At 40.3% G+C, this 25,961-nt stretch overlaps 1 protein-coding gene across 1 annotated transcript in view; it reads left to right on the forward strand.

The window, feature by feature from the left end:
• The window catches only part of LOC124282195 (ankyrin repeat domain-containing protein 26-like), an 895,780-nt gene that overhangs the window by 158,509 nt on the left and 711,310 nt on the right, over nucleotides 1-25,961 (forward strand). The window contains exon 12 of the mRNA XM_046718159.1: nucleotides 22,259-22,437. Within this exon, the coding sequence (XP_046574115.1) occupies nucleotides 22,259-22,437 (179 nt within the window). The remainder of the gene's footprint in view (nucleotides 1-22,258; nucleotides 22,438-25,961) is intronic.

The raw sequence follows: 25,961 nt of genomic DNA on the forward strand, positions 1-25,961 counted from the left end.
CGGCTGAAGACTCGAGGTTAACTCTACGTGTCATGAAGGTAACAGTCAAGTTCAAGACAGACAAATGCTATTTCAAAATGTTAATAACAGAAGTCATATTTTGTGTGAAAGTTACTTTATGAACTGTCGTTTCGAAATGAAAACATTCGTCAATAGTATGACACACTTGCATTGTGGGAAATATATTGATAGTAACAGAGCACGTGTGTTTGGATTTTCAAAATGGTACGCTGTTGGTATCGAAATTAGTTCTTGAACTTTGACACGTCTAATGACCAGTTAACTTTGTGAATTCGAAGACTGAAGATTGCTATTAGTTCTGATTAATTTCCAACATGTCAGAGGCAAGTGGTAGAAAGAGACAGTTAACAGAGAAAGGATTGCAATACAAACTCACACGACTGAAAGAAAATAGAAGATTATTGGGGAATCACATTACTTCAATTGAAAATAGCATTCTACAATTGATGTCAAGCTTTGAATTCAGACAGAATATGCATTATGGAAGGAGCAATATCAGGCATTTCATAATGCTCACAGTTCTTATCATAGTGAATTAGTGAGCACACATGAACTAGAAGAATCTTCAACATGGTATGCTAGGAGAAAGAGTGACTTTATGAGTTTTAGAGAATCAGTAGACTTTTGGTTGAAGGATGCAGAAGAGGAGTTAGACGTAGATAATGTGTCAAACATAGTCAGACCTGAAGATAGCATTTCACATGCTTGTTCGGATAAAAGTTATCAGTCGACAGTACAGTCCACTGCTTCTAAAGAGAGAATGAAAGCGGAAGCTAAGCGAGAGCAGAGTTGTTAGCACACTCTTCAGTATTGAAACAGAAAAAAAAAAAAGAAGGAACAAATGTTAGAGGAAGAAGAAAGTCATCTTAGACACTTGAAAGAAGAAGTTGAGCTTAGAGCAGAATTAGCAGCTACAGAAGCCAAAACACTGGTAAATAAGCAGTATGAGAGTGAAGATAGTCAGAAAGTAATTCAGAGGGATGATACTTCAAACATTAAGGAGGAAAAAGAGATTCATATCAGTCAGAGATGCCCCAGTACACCGAGAGTAGATTACTTAGACAATGTTAGAAACTTTGAATCATCAACTGGAAGACGTGGCAACCAGAACAGTGGAAAACCACGTTCAGGTGAAGGAAAACCAAGTTCAGGTGAAGCAAAACCCATTTCAGGTGAAGTGAAATCCCAGTCTGACACATCATTACATGATATCTTGAGCAAACAGAACCAATTGATGGAACTATTAATGGAGCAGCAAGTTATGTCAAAGTTGCCATATAGAGATATTTCTGCATTCAGTGGGAATCTGTTAGAATTTCATAGTTTCATGCAGTCTTCGAACACATCATTATAGAAAAAAAACTCATAACCCAAAAGATAGGTTGTATTACTTTAGCTTAGTACACAAGAGAGGAAGCTTACAAATTAGTGCAGAGCTGTATGCTTATGAGACAAGAAGATTGTTGTTGGACAGCAAAGAATATTCTCAGAAAGAAATATGGAGATCCGTTTAAGGTGGCTTCAGCATACATCGAGAAAGCGTTGAATGGGCCGCAGGTGAAATCGGAAGATTGTTCAGGCATTGATCAGTTTCTCACTCTTTCTAACAGGATGTAAGAACAGCATGACCAATATTGAATATATGAGAGAGTTAGATCACCCTATCAACTTGAGAACTCTTGTTTCTAAGCTACCATTCAAGCTGAGGGAAAGATGGAGAATGCAAGCCCATTTAATCCAAGAAAAGCAAAGAAGATATGCTGATTTCATAGATCTTGCTGAATATGTGGAGGAATATACAGAGATAATATCCAACCCACTGTACGGCAATATTGTGAAAGACAAAGGATCTAAGACTAAAGTACAACCAACCAAAACAAGCAAATACGAAAGTTCAAGCTTTCCAAGCACAGTATTATCGGAAGTTGAAAATTCCAAGACAAGGAAGTTTGAATCACCGAAAAACAGAGATATGAAATCCGAAAGGAATAAATTGGAGAGTAATACAGATCACACCATATCGAGTGAGCAGCAGACAAATGGGAATAAAAGTGCTTTTAGATCTCCATGTCTATATTGTCTCACAGAACATTCCTTGGAAATGTGCAAGCGACTGGGCAACAAGCCAAATGAAGAGAGATTAACATTCCTTAGGTCTAAAGGCCTTTGTTTCCGGTGTCTTAACCGTGGGCACATAAGTAAAGACTGTACCAAGAAACTTTCATGTGAACTCTGTGGAAGAACACATGCTACAGCATTGCACTTTATTAACAAGAATAATCTTCACCCATCAGGTTCATCTGCTCCAAGGGAAGTTGCAAGTAATCATGTAACTGTCTGTGATTCGAGGATACTGGGGCCGGAAACAGAGAGTGTGGCATGCCTATTATTCCTGCACGAAAGTAAATTTAGACAGTGGGGATGAATGTGTAGAGACATATGCTTTCCTTGACAGTGGCAGTTCAGGAACATTCTGTACAGAAAACATCATGAAGAAACTTAGAGTAGAAGGGAGAAGGTCTCAAATCACAATACACACATTGGGACAGGACAAAGAAGTTGACAGCTTTCTTTTGAGAAATCTTGAAGTCACAAGTTTGGATGGAGATAGTGTGATTAAATTACTAGATGTGTACACTCAGAAACAGATACCAGTCTCTAGGTCTGATATGCATGTATGTACAAGAGGATCTCAAACAATGGTCATACTTGAAGGAAGTAAACTTGCCTACAATCAATGCTGAAGTTGAACTTCTCATAGGAAATAATGTTCCGCAGGCTATGGAGCCATGGCAAGTTATTAACAGTAAAGATGAAGGACCATATGGTGTCAAGACATTGCTTGGATGGACAGTGAGCAGTCACATGAGAGGAAGCAGTGATGGTCACAGCAAAACACAGTTTTCAGTCAACAGAATCATGCATGATGTGAGAACAGATTTGAATCAACAGTTAACAGACCACTTCAATCATGATTTTAGTGAAAGTACAGCAGATGAGAAGTCAGAGATGTCACAAGAAGATAAACAGTTCATCAGAATCATGGAAAGTTCTGTTACTTTGAAAGACGGACACTATCAGTTGGACTTACCATTTCGCATTCCAAGTGTAAAGATGCCCAACAACAAACATCAAGCATTGGAAAGAATGAACTCCTTGAAAAAGAAATTTCAGAGGAATCAACAATACTTTGAAGACTACAAAGGATTTATTGATAAACTTTTAGAAAAAGGTTATGCTCAGAAAGTCCCTGATGAGAAATTGGATCGGTCAGATGGAAAGGTCTGGTACATATTTCATCACAGAATATATCATCCGAAAAAGCCACAGAAAATCAGAGTTGTTTTCGATTGTTCAGCCAGGTTTCAAGGAACTTAATTAAATGATCAACTGTTACAAGGACCAGATCTCACTAACTAGCTTCTTGGTGTGTTACACCGATTCAGACAGGAGCCGATTGCAGTTATGTCTGATATAGAATCCATGTTTCACCAAGTGAATGTCAATCCAGATAACTATGATGTATTGCATTTCCTCTGGTGGACTGATGGAAACATTGAAGAAGATATCATAGAGTATCAGATGAAAGTACATATTTTCGGAGCTGTTTCATCCCCAAGTTGCTCAAACTTTGCACTTTGCACTTCGACAAACAGCAGAAGATAGTGCTAAGAATTTTAGTCCAAATGTAATCAACACGATAGAGAAGAATTCTGTGTTGATGACTGTCTCAAGTCGCTTGCGACAGATGATGAAGCAGTTCAGCTTCTTCAGGACTTGACCACAGCATGCCAGAAACATGGATTTCACTCTGACCAAATGGATTAGTAATAGCAGAAAGGTGTAGCATAACACACCTGAGAATGAAAAGGCAAAGAAGTTAAAGATTTAGGTTTGAATCAGAACAGTTTACAAACAGAAAGGGCACTTGGAATGAGATGGTGTAATGAAACTGACCAATTCAAGGTAAAGATTGATATTAACCCAAGATCAGCGACGAGAAGAGGCATACTTTCCATTGTAAGTAAGGTGTGGGTAGCCCTAGTGGTTAAAGCGCTATTCCTCACGAAGACCGGTTCGATTCCCCACATGGGCACAATGTGTTAAGCCCATTTCTGGTGTCCCCCGCCATGATATTGCTGGAATATTGCTAAAAGCGGCGTAAAACTAAACTCAGTCAGTCAGTCAGTCCATTGTAAGCTCGGTGTATGACCCGCTTGGACTATTGCGCCTTTCATTCTGCCTGCCAAGTCTCTACTACAGGAACTATGCAGACTCAAATATGGATGGGATCAAGAACTACCTAGGAAGTATGTGACCATATGGCAGAATTGGCTTCATAACTTACCGAAATTGGAGGATCTCGCCATCCACCGATGTGTCAAGTCGACAGAATTACAAGACATTCAACGACATAGATTCACACTTTTGCTGATGCCAATGAAAGCGGATATGGGACTGTAAGCTATTTGAGACAAGTAGACACCACTGGTAAGGTACACTGCACTTTCCTTATTGGTATATCCAGAGTCGCGCCTTTGAAGCAGATTACAGTGCCTAGTTTAGAACTGACAACATCAGCAGTTGCGGTTAGAGTTGATAATTTACTAATCAGAGAGTTGGATATCCCAGTGGAAAAGACATTCTTGACAGATAGTATGTCAGGTTTGTGCTATTTACAGAATATGAGCACAAGATATCAGACATTTGTCGCTAATCGACTAGCTGTCATACATGAGATGTCAAACCAATCACAGTGGCTTATACATTACAGCATGTGGCACGGTATGAGATCAAAGCAAACTTTTTCTGGAAAAAGAAACTCTCCATTAACTGTATCACACATGGAAAATGCTGAAATAGCCATTTTGAAGCATGTTCAAAGACAGGCCTTTTCAGAAGAAATTATGTTTTGAAAAGTCAACAGAACCCGAAATCGACAAGCAAAATCAAGAAGAAAAGTTCAATCTATCGGCTTAATCTTTTCGTCGAAGATGTTCTACATGTGGGAGGCCGCATCGGAAAAGCAAGTTTGAATGATTTGTCAAAATATCCCATTATTTTGCCAAAAAAGTGTTTTGTTACAAATCTACTCATTCAGTACATTCATGAAATTGCTGGCCATATGGGCAGAAAAAATATTCTTTCAAAACTTGCAGACAAGTATTGGATATTGAAAGATAACTCAGCAGTTCGCAGCATAATAAACAGATGTGTTGTGTACAGACGACAACAGTCGAAACCTTGTGAACGGAAAATGTCAGACCTGCCAAGTTTTACAGGTTAGTTCATGCAGAACCACCTTTCACTTATGTGGGAATTGACTATTTTGGACTTATCATGGTCAATGAAGCTCGCAGAATCAGGTCAAAAGGTATGGTGTTCTTTTTACGATTTGACGATACATCTTGAAGCCACATATTCTTTAGACACCGATTCTTGTATATATGCGCCGCTACGCAGATTCATCGCTTGAGAAGAGGTCAGGTTAAGTCAATCCGGTCTGACAATGGGACAAAACTTGTTGGAACTGAAAAGGAACTGAGAGAGCAAATTGAAAGTTGGAATCAGTAAAAATTCATGAATCCTTCTTGCAGAAGAATGTGGATTGGATTTTAATCCCCCGCATTTCACATTTTGGAGGTATTTTGGAAAGGCAAATAAGAACTGTTAAGAAAGTACTTTCTGACTTGTCAAAGAACAGATTTTGGATGATGAAGGATTGCAGACTGTTTTCTGTGAAATTGAGGCTATTGTCAATAGTAGACCTATTTCCAGAATCTCCAGTGACCCCAACAATCTGACACCACTAACTCAAAATCATTTCCTTCTACTCAAGGAATCTACCAGTCTATCACCCGGTGTGTTTTGAAAAGAGGTTTTGTATGTCAAGAGAAGATGGCACAAATTCAATACATGTCTTACTTATTCTGGAAGGGTGGGTTGCAAGAATACCCACCGCTATGTCGAGAGCGTAAAAAATGGTTGGAACCAAGACCTTAAATCTCCAGGTAGGGGATGTCGTGGTTGATTGTGGACAGTTTGTCACCACAGGTGCTCCCTACCATGGGGGGCGATAGTGAATGTGTATCCTGATAAACAAGGTCATGCGCCAAGTACAAGTGAAGACAAGAGTCAGCACACGGAGAGACCAGTCAACAAGTTTACTGCTAGAAAATGAGCAGTAATATTATGATTATTGTTTTTGTCTAATTCTAAAGATTAATTTACAGAGACTGTTAAGCCAGCATGACGCTCATACTGCAGTGATGTACAGGATGTACAAGTAACATTCCAGTGATGTACTGGGCATAATATGTGACATTCCAGTGATGTACCGGGCATAATATGTGACATTCCAGTGATGTACCGGGCATAATATGTGACATTCCAGTGATGTACCTAGTCATGTACATGACTGACAAACAAGTGACAATCATGCATAAATGATATTTCAGTTTATTTGTGATTATGTTTCAGGATTGAAAGATGTAATTTATAGTGTTTGACTCTTTGAGTTTGTTATTTAAAGGAAAGCTATGTTAAGTGTATTTTGTCAGATTATGACACAATGGTGATGTAACAGTGAAAAGTAAGTTATTTCAATTGATTGTGAGGCTTAAGGTCTCTAAGATATAGTTAAGCTTATAACATTGAATTTTAATTTAAAGTATTTCTGTGCTGAAAGATTCAGCATTAATTTGAATGTACATTTAAGGTGATGAATTTAACTTTAATCTGTGTTAACAGTGTTATCAGTATTTCAAAGGTGAATAAGAATAATATTTCCTTTGTTTACATGAGGGCACTTATATATTTTGATGTAATTAGTCACAGGTTGTTACTTATTAGGGGCTGGAGTGTAGAATAGTTATAGCATCTGGTTGACAACAGTAAGCTTATAATTAGAACAAGAGTATGGGTCATGTGACAGCCAGGCGAGGCGAGGGGAGCCACGTGCAGTTGAGAGAAGTCAGGCCGAGGCAGAAAAACATGCTATCATTCAGGCATAGGGCTACATGGTTTTCAACCATATTTCAGAGTAGTAAAGTGTTTTGCATTGTAACAATGAGTTGTAACTGTAATGGGCCTGAAAAGAAGTGGAACGACGCCCTGAGTTTGTGGAACCTACAAAAGTTGAAAACCTGCCCATCAGTTGTCTTGAAAGTCCCACCTAAAACAGGACACGCTGGCTGAAGACTCGAGGTTAACTCTAACGTGTCATGAAGGTAACAGTCAAGTTCAAGACAGACAAATGCTATTTCAAAATGTTAATAACAGAAGTCATATTTTGTGTGAAAGTTACTTTATGAACTGTCGTTTCGAAATGAAAACATTCGTCAATAGTATGACACACTTGCATTGTGGGAAATATATTGATAGTAACAGAGCACGTGTGTTTGGATTTTCAAAATGGTGCAGCTGTTGGTATCGAAATTAGTTCTTGAACTTTGACACGTCCTAATGACCAGTTAACTTTGTGAATTCGAAGACTGAAGATTGCTATTAGTTCTGATTAATTTCCAACATGTCAGAGGCAAGTGGTAGAAAGAGACAGTTAACAGAGAAAGGATTGCAATACAAACTCACACGACTGAAAGAAAATAGAAGATTATTGGGGAATCACATTACTTCAATTGAAAATAGCATTCTACAATTGATGTCAAGCTTTGAATTCAGACAGAATATGCATTATGGAAGGAGCAATATCAGGCATTTCATAATGCTCACAGTTCTTATCATAGTGAATTAGTGAGCACACATGAACTAGAAGAATCTTCAACATGGTATGCTAGGAGAAAGAGTGACTTTATGAGTTTTAGAGAATCAGTAGACTTTTGGTTGAAGGATGCAGAAGAGGAGTTAGACGTAGATAATGTGTCAAACATAGTCAGACCTGAAGATAGCATTTCACATGCTTGTTCGGATAAAAGTTATCAGTCGACAGTACAGTCCACTGCTTCTAAAGAGAGAATGAAAGCGGAAGCTAAGCGAGCAGAGTTGTTAGCACACTCTTCAGTATTGAAACAGAAAAGAAAAAAAGAAGGAACAAATGTTAGAGGAAGAAGAAAGTCATCTTAGACACTTGAAAGAAGAAGTTGAGCTTAGAGCAGAATTAGCAGCTACAGAAGCCAAAACACTGGTAAATAAGCAGTATGAGAGTGAAGATAGTCAGAAAGTAATTCAGAGGGATGATACTTCAAACATTAAGGAGGAAAAAGAGATTCATATCAGTCAGAGATGCCCCAGTACACCGAGAGTAGATTACTTAGACAATGTTAGAAACTTTGAATCATCAACTGGAAGACGTGGCAACCAGAACAGTGGAAAACCACGTTCAGGTGAAGGAAAACCAAGTTCAGGTGAAGCAAAACCCATTTCAGGTGAAGTGAAATCCCAGTCTGACACATCATTACATGATATCTTGAGCAAACAGAACCAATTGATGGAACTATTAATGGAGCAGCAAGTTATGTCAAAGTTGCCATATAGAGATATTTCTGCATTCAGTGGGAATCTGTTAGAATTTCATAGTTTCATGCAGTCTTTCGAACACATCATTATAGAAAAAACTCATAACCCAAAAGATAGGTTGTATTACTTAGCGCAGTACACAAGAGAGGAAGCTTACAAATTAGTGCAGAGCTGTATGCTTATGAGACAAGAAGATTGTTGTTGGACAGCAAAGAATATTCTCAGAAAGAAATATGGAGATCCGTTTAAGGTGGCTTCAGCATACATCGAGAAAGCGTTGAATGGGCCGCAGGTGAAATCGGAAGATTGTTCAGGCATTGATCAGTTTCTCACTCTTTCTAACAGGATGTAAGAACAGCATGACCAATATTGAATATATGAGAGAGTTAGATCACCCTATCAACTTGAGAACTCTTGTTTCTAAGCTACCATTCAAGCTGAGGGAAAGATGGAGAATGCAAGCCCATTTAATCCAAGAAAAGCAAAGAAGATATGCTGATTTCATAGATCTTGCTGAATATGTGGAGGAATATACAGAGATAATATCCAACCCACTGTAACGGCAATATTGCTTGAAAGACAAAGGATCTAAGACTAAAGTACAACCAACCAAAACAAGCAAATACGAAAGTTCAAGCTTTCCAAGCACAGTATTATCGGAAGTTGAAAATTCCAAGACAAGGAAGTTTGAATCACCGAAAAACAGAGATATGAAATCCGAAAGGAATAAATTGGAGAGTAATACAGATCACACCATATCGAGTGAGCAGCAGACAAATGGGAATAAAAGTGCTTTTAGATCTCCATGTCTATATTGTCTCACAGAACATTCCTTGGAAATGTGCAAGCGACTGGGCAACAAGCCAAATGAAGAGAGATTAACATTCCTTAGGTCTAAAGGCCTTTGTTTCCGGTGTCTTAACCGTGGGCACATAAGTAAAGACTGTACCAAGAAACTTTCATGTGAACTCTGTGGAAGAACACATGCTACAGCATTGCACTTTATTAACAAGAATAATCTTCACCCATCAGGTTCATCTGCTCCAAGGGAAGTTGCAAGTAATCATGTAACTGTCTGTGATTCGTAGGATACTGGGGCCGGAAACAGAGAGTGTGGCATGCCTATTATTCCTGTACGAGTAAATTTAGACAGTGGGGATGAATGTGTAGAGACATATGCTTTCCTTGACAGTGGCAGTTCAGGAACATTCTGTACAGAAAACATCATGAAGAAACTTAGAGTAGAAGGGAGAAGGTCTCAAATCACAATACACACATTGGGACAGGACAAAGAAGTTGACAGCTTTCTTTTGAGAAATCTTGAAGTCACAAGTTTGGATGGAGATAGTGTGATTAAATTACTAGATGTGTACACTCAGAAACAGATACCAGTCTCTAGGTCTGATATGTATGTACAAGAGGATCTCAAACAATGGTCATACTTGAAGGAAGTAAACTTGCCTACAATCAATGCTGAAGTTGAACTTCTCATAGGAAATAATGTTCCGCAGGCTATGGAGCCATGGCAAGTTATTAACAGTAAAGATGAAGGACCATATGGTGTCAAGACATTGCTTGGATGGACAGTGAGCAGTCACATGAGAGGAAGCAGTGATGGTCACAGCAAAACACAGTTTTCAGTCAACAGAATCATGCATGATGTGAGAACAGATTTGAATCAACAGTTAACAGACCACTTCAATCATGATTTTAGTGAAAGTACAGCAGATGAGAAGTCAGAGATGTCACAAGAAGATAAACAGTTCATCAGAATCATGGAAAGTTCTGTTACTTTGAAAGACGGACACTATCAGTTGGACTTACCATTTCGCATTCCAAGTGTAAAGATGCCCAACAACAAACATCAAGCATTGGAAAGAATGAACTCCTTGAAAAAGAAATTTCAGAGGAATCAACAATACTTTGAAGACTACAAAGGATTTATTGATAAACTTTTAGAAAAAGGTTATGCTCAGAAAGTCCCTGATGAGAAATTGGATCGGTCAGATGGAAAGGTCTGGTACATATTTCATCACAGAATATATCATCCGAAAAAGCCACAGAAAATCAGAGTTGTTTTCGATTGTTCAGCCAGGTTTCAAGGAACTTAATTAAATGATCAACTGTTACAAGGACCAGATCTCACTAACTAGCTTCTTGGTGTGTTACACCGATTCAGACAGGAGCCGATTGCAGTTATGTCTGATATAGAATCCATGTTTCACCAAGTGAATGTCAATCCAGATAACTATGATGTATTGCATTTCCTCTGGTGGACTGATGGAAACATTGAAGAAGATATCATAGAGTATCAGATGAAAGTACATATTTTCGGAGCTGTTTCATCCCCAAGTTGCTCAAACTTTGCACTTTGCACTTCGACAAACAGCAGAAGATAGTGCGAAGAATTTTAGTCCAAATGTAATCAACACGATAGAGAAGAATTCTGTGTTGATGACTGTCTCAAGTCGCTTGCGACAGATGATGAAGCAGTTCAGCTTCTTCAGGACTTGACCACAGCATGCCAGAAACATGGATTTCACTTGACCAAATGGATTAGTAATAGCAGAAAGGTGTAGCATAACACACCTGAGAATGAAAAGGCAAAAGAAGTTAAAGATTTAGGTTTGAATCAGAACAGTTTACAAATAGAAAGGGCACTTGGAATGAGATGGTGTAATGAAACTGACCAATTCAAGGTAAAGATTGATATTAACCCAAGATCAGCGACGAGAAGAGGCATACTTTCCATTGTAAGTGGGGGCGGTGGGGTAGCCTAGTGGTTAAAGCGTTGGCTCCTCACGCCGAAGACCGGGTTCGATTCCCCACATGGGCACAATGTGTTAAGCCCATTTCTGGTGTCCCCCGCCATGATATTGCTGGAATATTGCTAAAAGCGGCGTAAAACTAAACTCAGTCAGTCAGTCAGTCCATTGTAAGCTCGGTGTATGACCCCGCTTGGACTATTGCGCCTTTCATTCTGCCTGCCAAGTCTCTACTACAGGAACTATGCAGACTCAAATATGGATGGGATCAAGAACTACCTAGGAAGTATGTGACCATATGGCAGAATTGGCTTCATAACTTACCGAAATTGGAGGATCTCGCCATCCACCGATGTGTCAAGTCGACAGAATTACAAGACATTCCGTCGACATAGATTCACACTTTTGCTGATGCCAATGAAAGCGGATATGGGACTGTAAGCTATTTGAGACAAGTAGACACCACTGGTAAGGTACACTGCACTTTCCTTATTGGTATATCCAGAGTCGCGCCTTTGAAGCAGATTACAGTGCCTAGTTTAGAACTGACAACATCAGCAGTTGCGGTTAGAGTTGATAATTTACTAATCAGAGAGTTGGATATCCCAGTGGAAAAGACATTCTTGACAGATAGTATGTCAGGTTTGTGCTATTTACAGAATATGAGCACAAGATATCAGACATTTGTCGCTAATCGACTAGCTGTCATACATGAGATGTCAAACCAATCACAGTGGCGATACATTACAGCATGTAAGTACGGTATGAGATCAAAGCAAACTTTTTCTGGAAAAAGAAACTCTCCATTAACTGTATCACACATGGAAAATGCTGAAATAGCCATTTTGAAGCATGTTCAAAGACAGGCCTTTTCAGAAGAAATTATGTTTTGAAAAGTCAACAGAACCCGAAATCGACAAGCAAAATCAAGAAGAAAAGTTCAATCTATCGGCTTAATCTTTTCGTCGAAGATGTTCTACATGTGGGAGGCCGCATCGGAAAAGCAAGTTTGAATGATTTGTCAAAATATCCCATTATTTTGCCAAAAAAGTGTTTTGTTACAAATCTACTCATTCAGTACATTCATGAAATTGCTGGCCATATGGGCAGAAAAAATATTCTTTCAAAACTTGCAGACAAGTATTGGATATTGAAAGATAACTCAGCAGTTCGCAGCATAATAAACAGATGTGTTGTGTACAGACGACAACAGTCGAAACCTTGTGAACGGAAAATGTCAGACCTGCCAAGCGACAGGTTAGTTCATGCAGAACCACCTTTCACTTATGTGGGAATTGACTATTTTGGACTTATCATGGTCAAGCGAGCTCGTAATCAGGTCAAAAGGTATGGTGTTCTTTTTACGTATTTGACGATACATCTTGAAGCCACATATTCTTTAGACACCGATTCTTGTATATGCGCGTTACGCAGATTCATCGCGAGAAGAGGTCAGGTTAAGTCAATCCGGTCTGACAATGGGACAAAACTTGTTGGAACTGAAAGGGAACTGAGAGAGCAAATTGAAAGTTGGAATCAGTAAAAAATTCATGAATCCTTCTTGCAGAAGAATGTGGATTGGATTTTTAATCCCCCCGCAGCTTCACATTTTGGAGGTATTTTGGAAAGGCAAATAAGAACTGTTAAGAAAGTACTTTCTGGACTTGTCAAAGAACAGATTTTGGATGATGAAGGATTGCAGACTGTTTTCTGTGAAATTGAGGCTATTGTCAATAGTAGACCTATTTCCAGAATCTCCAGTGACCCCAACAATCTGACACCACTAACTCAAAATCATTTCCTTCTACTCAAGGAATCTACCAGTCTATCACCCGGTGTGTTTCGAAAAGAGGTTTTGTATGTCAAGAGAAGATGGCACAAATTCAATACATGTCTTACTTATTCTGGAAGGGTGGGTTGCAAGAATACCTACCGTTATGTCGAGAGCGTAAAAAATGGTTGGAACCAAGACGAAATCTCCAGGTAGGGGATGTCGTGTTGATTGTGGACAGTTTGTCACCAAGGTGCTCCTGGCCGATGGGGCGCATAGTGAATGTGTATCCTGATAAACAAGGTCATGTGCGTCAAGTACAAGTGAAGACAAGAGTCAGCACACGTGAGAGACCAGTCAACAAGTTTACTGCTAGAAAATGAGCAGTAATATTATGATTATTGTTTTTTTTTGTCTAATTCTAAAGATTAATTTACAGAGACTGTTAAGCCAGTATGACGTTCATACTGCAGTGATGTACAGGATGTACAAGTAACATTCCAGTGATGTACTGGGCATAATATGTGACATTCCAGTGATGTACCGGGCATAATATGTGACATTCCAGTGATGTACCGGGCATAATATGTGACATTCCAGTGATGTACCTAGTCATGTACATGACTGACAAACAAGTGACAATCATGCATAAATGATATTTCAGTTTATTTGTGATTATGTTTCAGGATTGAAAGATGTAATTTATAGTGTGTTTGACTCTTTGAGTTTGTTATTTAAAGGAAAGCTATGTTAAGTGTATTTTGTCAGATTATGACACAATGGTGATGTAACAGTGAAAAGTAAGTTATTTCACTGATTGTGAGGCTTAAGGCTCGAAGATATAGTTAAGCTATAATATTGAATTTTAATTTAAAGTATTTCTTGTGCTGAAAGATTCAGTATTAATTTGAATGTACATTTAAGGTGATGAATTTAACTTTAATCTGTGTTAACAGTGTTATCAGTATTTCAAAGGTGAATAAGAATAATATTTCCTTTGTTTACATGAGGGCACTTATATATTTTGATGTAATTAGTCACAGGTTGTTACTTATTAGGGGCTGGAGTGTAGGGCCAGTTATAGCATCTGGTTGACAACAGTAAGCTATAATTAGAACAAGAGTATGGGTCATGTGACAGCCAGGCGAGGCGAGGGGAGCCACGTGCAGTTGAGAGAGAAGTCGTCCGAGGCAGAAAAAACATGTTATCTTCAGGCATAGGTCTACATGGTTTTCAACTGTATTTCAGAGCAGTAAAGTGTTTTGCATTGTAAATATGAGTTGTAACTGTAATGGGCCTGAATATAGTGGAACGACGTCTTGAGTTTGTGGAGAAATTTAATCTATTTAAGTAATAACATCGGATAATCGGGCTGTCTCACAAATTGCGCATACGACAAATGGGAGTGAACCGTTTTTGGCAGTCAATAAGACAATGTTGCAATGCTGTTATGAATGCGAGAAAGGACCTATGAACAAGCTCCAGTACAGATAGCTAGTCTCTGTGATCCCGTCGTGCCACTGTTGATTGACAAATGCATCTTAATGCATAATCCTGTTTTAGGTTTTGTTTTAGTGTACACTCATTATGTTCATTTACCAGATTTATCCAGTAGTAACACACTTTGTTCTATATGGGTATGTTTGGGACACAAAGTAGCCCATGTAAAGTTTCTTTTTTTTGTTTAATATAGTAAGCGGATTCTGTACAGGCTATGGTTCATAGGTGTCAAGTGGACAGCATTGAGGTCTGGGCACCATCAGAATCCATTTCATCATGGTTCACATGAAATCTACTGGTGGCCACTAGACTGTACATATCAACAGCCTGTATATTGACTGGGCATGATGGACAGATTAAGTGTCAGACTTCTATGATTTGATGCTGAATCTGTTGTCTAAAGTTGAAGAACCTGTATCCCAGAGGCCAGGGTATTGTGGTCTTCTGCTGTCAAAGTACATATACTTGCATGGCCAATAACTAAGTGAATGAGTACCATTATAAAGTGAGGGCCTTAAACTTAAGAAGTGTATACATGGGATGTGCAAGTTTGGCTTTGTTCTGTGATAAATATATTTTACAGCATTTCTGCAAGACATTGAGGGTCTGACACCTTCAAATAAAAAACAGACACACATGGTGTTTTGTGTTTCCTGTCAGGATGTTGAGGCCAGTAATACGTGTTCGGTAAAGGATTAAAGGGAATCTTGTGAAGGGTTATTGTTCTTCAGTTGTTTGGTTGGTTGGTTGGTTGGTTGGTTGGTCAGTCGGTCGGTCGGTTGTTTAACGTCGCATTCAGCAATATTCCAGCTATATGGGGGTGGTCTGTAAATAATCGGATGTGGACCAGACAATCCAGTGATCAGCAGCATGAGCATCTACGCAATTGTGATACGATGACATGTGTCAACCAAGTCAGCTAGGATGACCACCTGATCCCAATAGTTGCCTGTTGCTATAACCATCGGTTGCTAAAGACCAATTCTAACCCGGATCTGTACTTCAGTAGTAGTCTATGTCCAGATAGACCCAAGTGATTATTGCATGAATTGAACTGATTTTATAGATATAACATAAATTTGAGTTAGTAGGTTAGCATATCTTAAAAATGAACCATCACAATCTCTGATGTATGTCACATGTCACAAAGACAAATTACCAGTTTAGTGAAAAACCATTGGATATTAACCTGCGATATCCGGATTGTCACCCTCACATCTGAGAGCTATGTCCACACTGTTTTGCATTGTGTACATTTATCTATTTGTGCCTAAGACATTACAGACCTGAATGGAATGGGTAAAACAGGCCACAGACAATTACAAATGTTACAGATAAATATGATGTCTCATGACTTTAATCTACAGATCTGATGCCATTTGGCACATGCGTCCCATTCTGTAATCTACATGGTATAGAGTGAGCAGATATTTCGTGAACCAGAAACAGCTTTGATCAGGCATCGGACATTGAATTCACTGTATGCATTTTTTTATTTTGTCGAGTGATTTTGTGACGGAAAAGTGTTGTAGGGAACACTTTGCAGATAATATGTATCATACTGATGAACGAGGAAGGCATAAGTGTGGCAGGTGATGCACAAGGGTGGATGAGCTTTCAGATCATTGATGAACAAATGTAGCAGGTAAAAGTGGCTTGAGTACAAATTCCATGACACTTTTTACACCAAACCATTTCATCATGATTTTGTTGTTTTATGTGAAAAATATTATAATGGCAACAGTCCTTTAAAAGACATAGGAAGGGGGGTACAATACCCTTAAACCCCCAGCACTCACTGGTTTCATAACAAAGTCAGAGCTGATTGACTGAAAAAGATGTCCTCGTCCCAGATGGGGCAGAATGTGTTCAGACTGATGATGCATTAATACATATCTATTTGTTCCGATCTTTAATCCATTTAGTCTCATAAATAAGTTGAAACCAATATGTAAAATATACTAGCCACATATAGAAACTGTGCATTGTCAAAATATTATCCCAGTACGATAACAATGTCAAAGGTACATATAAACTTCAATGGAGGGATCATGAGACCATAACAAGTCGGGAGAATTTCAATTGAAAAGTCAATCACAATGACGTCACGAGTCCACAAGCGGGACAGGGGTCAAACAACCATGTAACAAGCTCAATATCGGGTATGTCCACCATCGGCATTGAGAACAGCAGTGCATCAACGACGCATAGAGCCTATCAAACGTGCAAGGAAGGCTTGTGGGATGTCACGCCAGATTCTCTTAAGTTCTGTTGCAAGGTCAAGGACGTTATCGGGCGGATGAGGAAGACGGTCCCAAACATGCTCTATCGGGGAGAGATCCGGTGAATTTGCAGGCCAAGGCAGTAAGTCAACATTGTGGTGTTGCAAGAAATCCATAGCAACCCTTGCCGTATGAGGGTGGGCATTGTCCTGTTGGAATGTTAACCCAGGGCCATGACGTTGCAGAAAAGGAATTGCCACAGGTCGAAGAATCTGATCCCTGTAGCCCACACCAGTTAAGTTGCCCTAAACAATCACCAAAGGAGTTCTTTGGCGTGCTGTTATTCCACCCCAAATCATCACAGAACCACCACCAAAGCGATTCCTCTCCAAAACACAGGCCTGTGCATAACGTTCTCCCACGCGTCTATAGGCACGTTGACGTCCATCACAATGGGAAATGTTAAACCTGGACTCATCTGTAAAAACAACATTTATCCACCAAAACAAGGGTCTGCGGACATGATTTCGGCACCACATTTGGCGAGCTTGTCGATGACGTTGTGTCAGGATAGGCCGTATGGCGGGACGTCGTGGTCTGATCCCATGATGACGTAAACGTTGTCGAACTGTGTTGGGGTGGATACGGCGAAGTCCTGGGATGGTTCGGGCAGTCATCACTGCAGTCTGAAACCTGTGGCAAAGATGGGTCACCCTTATCCATATGTCCTGTCTTGGCGTTGTTACACATGGACGTCCAGAACGTGGCCGATTGATGACGTCATTTGTGTTCTGGTAGCGTCTCACCAGTGCAGAAATGGTGTTCCGGTGGCAGTGGAAATGTGCAGCCACTTGTCGTTGAGACATTCCCCCACGGACCATCCCAATGGCCTCATGACGTTGTGCAGACGTGAGCCTTGGCATGCTATGCGTTTCAATAGCCGTTTAATTGACAGTATTGTGTGGCATTCATTTGCTCTGTTTCTCTTTCCCTGAATGCACGTGCAACAACGTATTGCACGTCTCAAGGACGAACCCACTGACGTCACGGAACGTGGCACGTGCATGCATGTTGGATACATGTCACTAATCTCTGAGTTTAAATCCTTATGTGTCTCCACAGGTTTGATAAATTTAGATTTTACATTTTTGTATGCACAGTTTCTTTATGTGCCTAGTATATATTTCAAATTGAAGTGTTTTCGTAAATTTGCAATTGCTTTAAAATGAGCTGACACAGGCTATATTTAGCAAAGAAATATTGAAAACTCTCAACATCACTAGGCCTATTCAGTGGTAGTGAGTATTGAAATAACATATCAACAGAAAATCAGTGTCTCCGCACTGTGGGTATGCTGGAGACTGGAATGGCCCAAAATGAAGTTGCCAGACATTTGGTGTCCATTGAAATACAATCTCATGTCTCTGGAGACACTTTCAACATAATGGGAACATGAGAGATTTGCCTTGGACCTGCCATTCGGTGTATTCCCATACTGCCTACAGTTCCAAACTGCCTGCAGGTTAAAACAACATGATACGATCCAGTGATCAGGAAGTGCAGTTAATGGGAATACACTGATCTGACCCTGTTTACCCCTGCTAAAATGAACTTGACCAGTTACTTGGTTAATGAACTGATCTGTTCTATGGTGTCTTCCGACTGTGCCCACAGAAGTTGACAGAAAAAATGACAAGTGTTGGTTGGTAAGACATCTTTATTCATTCTGAGAATTCTCAGTCTTTACATGGAGACATGGATATATCATGAAAAATTGAAAAGTTTTACAGTCTTTCAGTGGTTTTACAGTCTTTCAGTGGTTTTACAGTCTTTTACTGGTTTCACATTTACACACAACTGACAATCACTTAGCAAAAGTGATGAGATGTCCAGCAGCATCTAGGTACTGAAGAGTCGTTTTTCTGCCGCTCTGGAGGTGCTCCTTCAGTCTCAGAAGTCTGGCATCGATCTCTCTGTAAACACACTTGCGTGACTTGGGAAGGACCCCATAGTCAAGCTGAGCACATTTAGCTTTGTCTATGGCTTCGGTTTTCTTGATGTTGGAGATGAAGAGGTAGATGTTTGGGTGGGCTTTGGCAATAAGGCTTTTCAGCTTCAGGTGCCACCCCTCGAGGTGGTTATTAGTCCTCCGTCCAATGTTTCCGTACTGCGTCCAGATCCGTACCGTAAAACGTGCCACATATTCCACCCATGTACTCGTGTGACGTAGTCTTTGAAGTTCCTGACCTTCTCTGACTCTGGACCTTCGTCCATGGCAGCAATCCAAGTGTCCTGCACCATGTCCCATGGAAGTAGTGGAAGGGCAGCTGCTCTCCTGACATGGGCCTGCACCTGTGGGATGTCCTTGTAATCGTTTGTCAGTCCTTTCTCAGCGACATTTTGCCAAACAGCCTGAGTGAAGTGGAAGAAGCATCCACTCACCTCACACTCCTCATAGATTTCCTCCAATGCCCTGATGGCTGACACCTCAAAGTCTATCTGGATTTCACTGAGTGCAAGTTCAACCAACCCCTACTTTGTTCCTAACAACATCATTCAACAACAAGAATAGTCTGACATAGGTAGCCCTTGTATGATTTGGCAACAGTGCATGCATGCATGGATTCATATTCCCATTCACCATACAGTGAATGACATACAGGTGGTCCCATAGGGCTGGTGCAACATAGAAAGTTCCATCCATATACCACTTGTCAGCAGTGGAGCATGTTTAGCATGTCCTCTGAAGCATAAGCTGTCCATCTTTTGTCTGAGTCCATGGTCCTCGAGTTGAACATCAGCTAGAGACTTGGGTAGGTTTGGTAGGACTTTGCTTCTGTGCCGGTAGAGGGAGGACTATACACTCGAGACACTGAGATGTAGGCAGTTTGGAACTGTAGGCAGTATGGGACCTAACCAGCCATCCACGTGTGTGACGTCAATGTCCTGTAATACTTCCTAACACTGACAGGCACATTTTGCCTGGTGCAGATGGCATCTACGGTACAGGAGACAAGATTTGGATGGTGGTTTGTTCACTGATGAGTTGAGATTTCATCTGGACAGCTCAGATGGCAGGGCAAGGGTGTACAGATGGCCGGGTATGCTGACAATTTGGTGGAAGCAGTGTTATGGTATGGGGGGGACATCACATCTCATGGTCAGACACTTGTCATTGATTTCCTGAGACAGCAGAACATTCTGGTACTCCCCTGGCCAGTTTTCTCCGGACCTGCACGCTTGAGATAAAATGGAGCGATATTTACATCAAGCGCAGAATCAGCCATTGACGTTAGCTGAATTGGGATAAGCTTTGGTTCAGACATGGAGCAACATTCCCCAAGCTTTCTTCAGTCGCTTAGTGTCATCTATGCGTTGTCAAGCCATAATCAACGTCAATGGTGGACACACACAATACTGAATATGACGCCACATCTCTCCAACTTTCCCCACCCTTCTATCAACTTTAAAGGCTACTTCTTTCCCACCCTTATTCTTTTATCAAAAGGGAGAGATTCTTGCCTAGCTAGGCTGTTTCTTTCCCAACCTTGTTTTCATGTTTATGTTCGTCTTGAAAAGGTCAGAAATGAAAACAAGACATAGCTATTCACATGAACACATTGATAAGATATTCATGTTGATGTCAAGTTCAATTAACAATTTACAGGTCATCTTCATATATAACATGTACATGGTTCACATTTTGTTTCAGTACCCTTACATAAGGTGAGATTAAAGAGAAAAGCAAGCATAAAAGCAAAGTATCAAAAGTATGTAAGAGCATGTATATACAGTTAATGATGCATATGTTGTCATGAAACAAAGTATGAATCGTTTGCATCATTTATCTTCCTATATATCAATAATGATTAAATAATCATGAGCTAGAACTTATTAAGATTAGAAAGTTTCTTGCACCAGGTGCAACCTGCTGGGACAGGCACAGAAATTATACATGTCCAGGAGATGAAAATGAAACAATGCAACTGTCAAAATATTTTACACGAGCGCAATGATTTCACAGTCAAATCACACCTTGACCACAACATATATCTGAAACATATTTCATTCACCAAAAGTAATTATGGATTAGTAAACAAGCTTATGTGAATAATGTTCCATTACATTAAACCCGTGAAGGTCCGGGTTAGAATATTGATCTTCAGTAACCCATGCTTGTCGTAAGAGGAGACTAACGGGATCGGGTGGTCAGGCTCGCTGACTTGGTTGACACATGTCATCGGTTCCCAATTGCGCAGATCGATGCTCATGTTGTTGATCACTGGATTGTCTAGTCCATTATCGATTGTCTACTCGATTATTTACAGATTGCCGCCATATAGCTGGAATATTGCTTGGTGCGGCGTAAAACTCAACTCACTCAATTACATTCATACATAAATACACCAAATATTAGATAATAAACAGCATGATAAGAGAGCAAGCAAAGTCTGTATATTACATCTTATTTACCCATCAAATGTGCGATTGAATGTTTACATCTTATGGTGACATGATTTGGACAGATGAAGACCTAATGCAATGTGTCTTCATAGGAATGGCAGCAGGAGCATGATGGATTTAGAGATATATGCCATTCAAACATGTATGCATTCAAATCACTTACCCAAGTCAGAGGCAAGAATGGAGTATTTAGCAAAAATGTGTACCAAAATTGAAGTCGAAACTACTGTTGGTTTGATGTTTGTAATAACTTGTTCTCCCTCTTTTTGATATAAGAGCAATGGTGGGGAAGAAGTAGCCTAGCTAGGCCAGAATCTCCCTCTTTTGATTTAAAAACAAGGGTGGGTAAGAAGTAGCCTTGCTAGGCCAGAATCTCCCCCTTTTGATATAAGAACAAGAGTGGATAAGAAGTAGCCTAGCTAGGCAAGAATCTCCCCCTTTTGATATAAGAGCAAGGGTGGGGAAGAAGCGGCTAGCTAGGCTAGAATCTCTCCCCTTTTCATAGAAAACAGAAAAAAATATCCTAGTTTAAACAGGGGGGAAACTTTGGCCTAGGGGGGAAACTTTAACCAAGCCCAAACTTTCCCTGGGGTAAGAATATCCTAGGACAAAACTTCCTCCGGGAGAGTTTGGCCTAGGCCAGATTCTCCCCGGGGAAAATCTAGACTGGGGAAGAAATGGGCTGCTACACCGGGGTCTTTGGTGTCACGAGTGAACACTTTAACCACAAGGCTCCCCCACATTAAATAATGCACAGTTACTTCATTCCAGTAGTATATATGACTGAGTGAAGCTTATGCACACTTGATGACCCCAGCAACAGTCTAATGTCACTTGGCATTGTTTTGCCAGTGTTCATCTGTAACAAATGTTGAAAAAGCATGTCATAAGGTATTGTGTTGTGATTGTTAAGCTTTAAAGGTTTATGAAAAGAAATTGGTATTGGCCAAATATTGATGTTTTGTTGTACCTTTGGTATATATGATTATGCTTCCACATTTGTTCAGCCTAATTGATCATGCATCAAATTACTTTTTCAGCCTTCATGGAAGAGCTTGGAATAAGTGATGCTGATGACATCAGTGAAGCTGACATCAGTGAAATGTCTTGTGATAAAAAAAAGCCTCCAGTGAAGAGTGATGATGACAGTGACTGGGACTCCAATGTATTGTCAGACACTGTGACAACTCCACGAATAGGTATTCTGAAGAATTGGAAGGTCAGTGAAAATTTGTAGCTAAGCAGAGCTAAAGGTGCAATGGCATGGAAAATTGTCAGTCCATTGATGAGCTTGAAACTTTAAGATTTGATCAAATCATTTAATATAACACAATTCAAAATTCTAACGAAGACATCCCTCTAACACTTGATTTGCCTTTTTCCTGAAACTTGTTTCTGATCCACAGGTTTAATTGAATAAAAATTGTAAAATCTATTGAGTTGTATTGTCTTTCTTCCTAGTGGTCTTGCCAAGCTCTGTCATAATTTTTCCTTTGACATACATGTTCACAAGTGCTTACATGTTGGGTAAATCGAAGGCCACTAATTATATCTCTTCCTCCCTTTGGGCACGAAAAACTGTGTTAAATGTAGCACTCCCCATGATCAATGTTGGGAGTGCGTAGTTTCGTCATGTTCCTTCGTCACCAGATACGACGTCTGCTCATCTTTATCACCAGCAGCCTTTGAAAGATATGCTATGGCAATGAAGAAAGGGCAAGATAAACAGTTGGCAAAGAAACAACTGGTGATGCCTATCATGATTACAACTGATGTATTGGCCACGGGATATAGTTATGAGGAAGTTTCCAAAGTCCAGTCCTTAAAACAGCAACAGTGACGACACTCATCTCATATCAGAGACAGAAGCCAGGCTTTCAGGTCAAGGTATTTCAGGGTCCAGTAGGCAGCCATTTGTCCCCATTTACAGAAAATTTGAAGATCATTATGACTGATCAATACACTTCTGCTTACATTAAGGTCCTTAGGGTCAGTCACTAGATCAACCATGGATTACACTCTGTCTACGATGGACCACCATCCACTTGTGTGCTGGTGAGATTTGCATAAATTACTTTGAAAAGGGAACTTTTTTACTTCACAAAAACTGAACTACACACATGACTTCAGAAGACAACCGGTCAGCTTACTACACTTAGCAGGAGACATCAATCCGGGACCCATCGGTGATGACCTATCCGATCTTAAAGCAAGAATCATACAACAGATCAAGGATTCTGAAGACAGAATATCAAAAGATATTACTTTAGTGAAGGAGGAAAGAAGAGGTACGCGTTATTAAAAACGAGATTGATCATCAGAAAGAAGAACAAGCTATCCTAAGACTTGATATAGATGCTATGAATGAGTGAGTGGACAACATTGAGAGTTGTTTTGATAGTATCAATGATGTGGTCGAAAACCAAGAGAGGCGAAGTAGAAGGAATAACCTCATCATATACGGTGTGCACTGAGAGTGGGAATGAGTCCTACAATACATGTAGAAGAAAGCAAGGGGTGCGGTGGGCGAACTGGCTAAGGTGCCAGGCTAGTGATCCAGCGAGGTTGAAGTGTCGGGATTGAGCCCACCTGTGACCGGGTGTAAAAATCTTGAAGTCAACTTTGTGTGCAGACTCTTTCAGTGTTTTCACAACCCCTTGTGTACAGTACACAACCCTGTGCACTTAACAGAACCCACGAATCCGTTGATATATGACCAGATGGTGGCCACATGAATACGTACAAACACCCAGTTGCTGGTACAGCAACGTGCAGTGAACTTGGACAAAGTACTGTGACTATGTGTCCCAGTCCACCCAGCTGTGAATGGGTACCTCGTTAGGATGAGAAAGCCGCAATAACTTGGTGCTCCTAGTGGCTGCAAGAGTTGCATACTCCCCAGGGAGTTGAGATTGAAAACATGATGTGCCGTTGAGATTGACATCCAATGATCGAGGGGAAAAAATACCAGCACCTTGAGCAAGCACTATTTGCCTGGATATGTGCGCTATATAAATATCGTATAACCATCAATAGACATCATAAACAAAGCTAGGGACAAGGTCAAGAAAGTGCCGCTACAACATACAGACATTGAAAGCGCCCACAGAATTTCTGTAAAAAATGACATAAATCACACCCACTTATTGTAAAATTGTGTTATTGGGAGGACAAAATGCAAAGAGATTGATTAAGAGAAACCCAAAGAGAAATGGGACACGGCGTAGCATATGACCTGACATACAACCAAAGGCAAAAGCTCAGTAAATTACGTACGGAAAATCCGACTAAAGATTTTGCTACAAAGGAGGCAAAATATTATTATTATTATGTTTACGATTAAAGATAATATGCAGCAGAGAGGGTTCGGGTGATCCTGGGACAGTCAGGCTGGTAAGGCTCATCATCAGCTCAGGGCCCTTGCCCCCTCTACACACAGCCCAGACAGTGAATGGGACTTCTCCCAGGAAACACTGCCTAGTCGAACCCAGCAAGAACTTTCCGGAGAATATGAAGGCTCCCCAACACTGCAGCCTTTTGCATTACCCAGTGTCAGAAGGGCTGTACTCCCAGTGGAGAACCCGGGCACTCTCCTGATCTGCGCCAAGAGATCAGGAAGTACCAAACCAAGGGCACCGAGAACAATGGGGAGCCTGATGACAGTGTACTTGAGATGCAAGCGAGACATTTCAATAGCGAGGTCCGCATACTTAGCATGCTTTTCCTGAATCTTGCCAATTACATTACTGTCAAAAGGGACACAAACTTCAATGATATAAATAAATTCATTGACTTTATCAAAAAGGACAAGATCAGGTTTGTTGGCAGGAATTCTTCTGAGGCTGTATATGGGCCTATTCACAGAAGTTTGAAATCATCATTTTCCATGATGCCCTGGACATGTTCAGGGTCGAACCATGGATGGACCTCGGAGTCAAAGCAACAGGCATGGTGAAGACTGTAGTAAAAGCAACCAGCCATGCCATCATGTCGTTTAAGATATGCTGTTTCACAGTCTGTGAATTCATTGCAAAGTCGACATTTCATGTTAATTTTTTCTTTAAGAATCACATTCTGGCAATTGCGAGTGGGAAGTGACTGGTCCTGAGCAGCAAAAGAAAGCCCTCAGTTTCACATTTAAGACCAGCCGACTTCATCCATGCGAAGGAGCCAATGGGATTGCTGTTCTGTTCCACACACTGCATGTACACAAAATGCAATGGCTTCTCAGAAAGCTTCTCCACAAAAGACCGACTCTGGGCAGACTTGGTGAATGACTTCACCTGGTTTACTCCCATCGCTGTACCGTCCAGCAGTACATTGCCATCAACAAAATCAACATCAAATTTCAGATTGTGTCCAACAACCTTGGCACGCTTAAAATAGCTGTGGAATTCCTTGCTTTCATCGTGAGTCTTGACATGCATCACCAGAGGATCATCCGATAGATAAATATGTGCAAAAGTACACAATAAAATTCTATCATGAAGAGCCTCCACATTAATCAAACCCCGACCTCCAGAATTGATGGGCATATATAAACGGTTAAGAGAAGAACGAGGGTGGTGGGCTCTGTTATCAGACATGATCCTTCTGGTCAGGCGGTCAAGACTCTGGATATCTTGTTTTGTCCAATGAACTACTCCAAAAGAATAGGAAAGGACTAGCACAGCAAAAGTATTGGTAGCTTTGACCTTATTTTGAGCATTTAGCTCTGAACTCCAGATTTTCTTTAAGTGAGAT

Source organism: Haliotis rubra, unplaced genomic scaffold (genome assembly GCF_003918875.1).
Source record: "Haliotis rubra isolate DU_JTF1 unplaced genomic scaffold, ASM391887v1 Scf295, whole genome shotgun sequence".
NCBI classification, from domain to species: Eukaryota; Metazoa; Mollusca; class Gastropoda; order Lepetellida; family Haliotidae; genus Haliotis; species Haliotis rubra.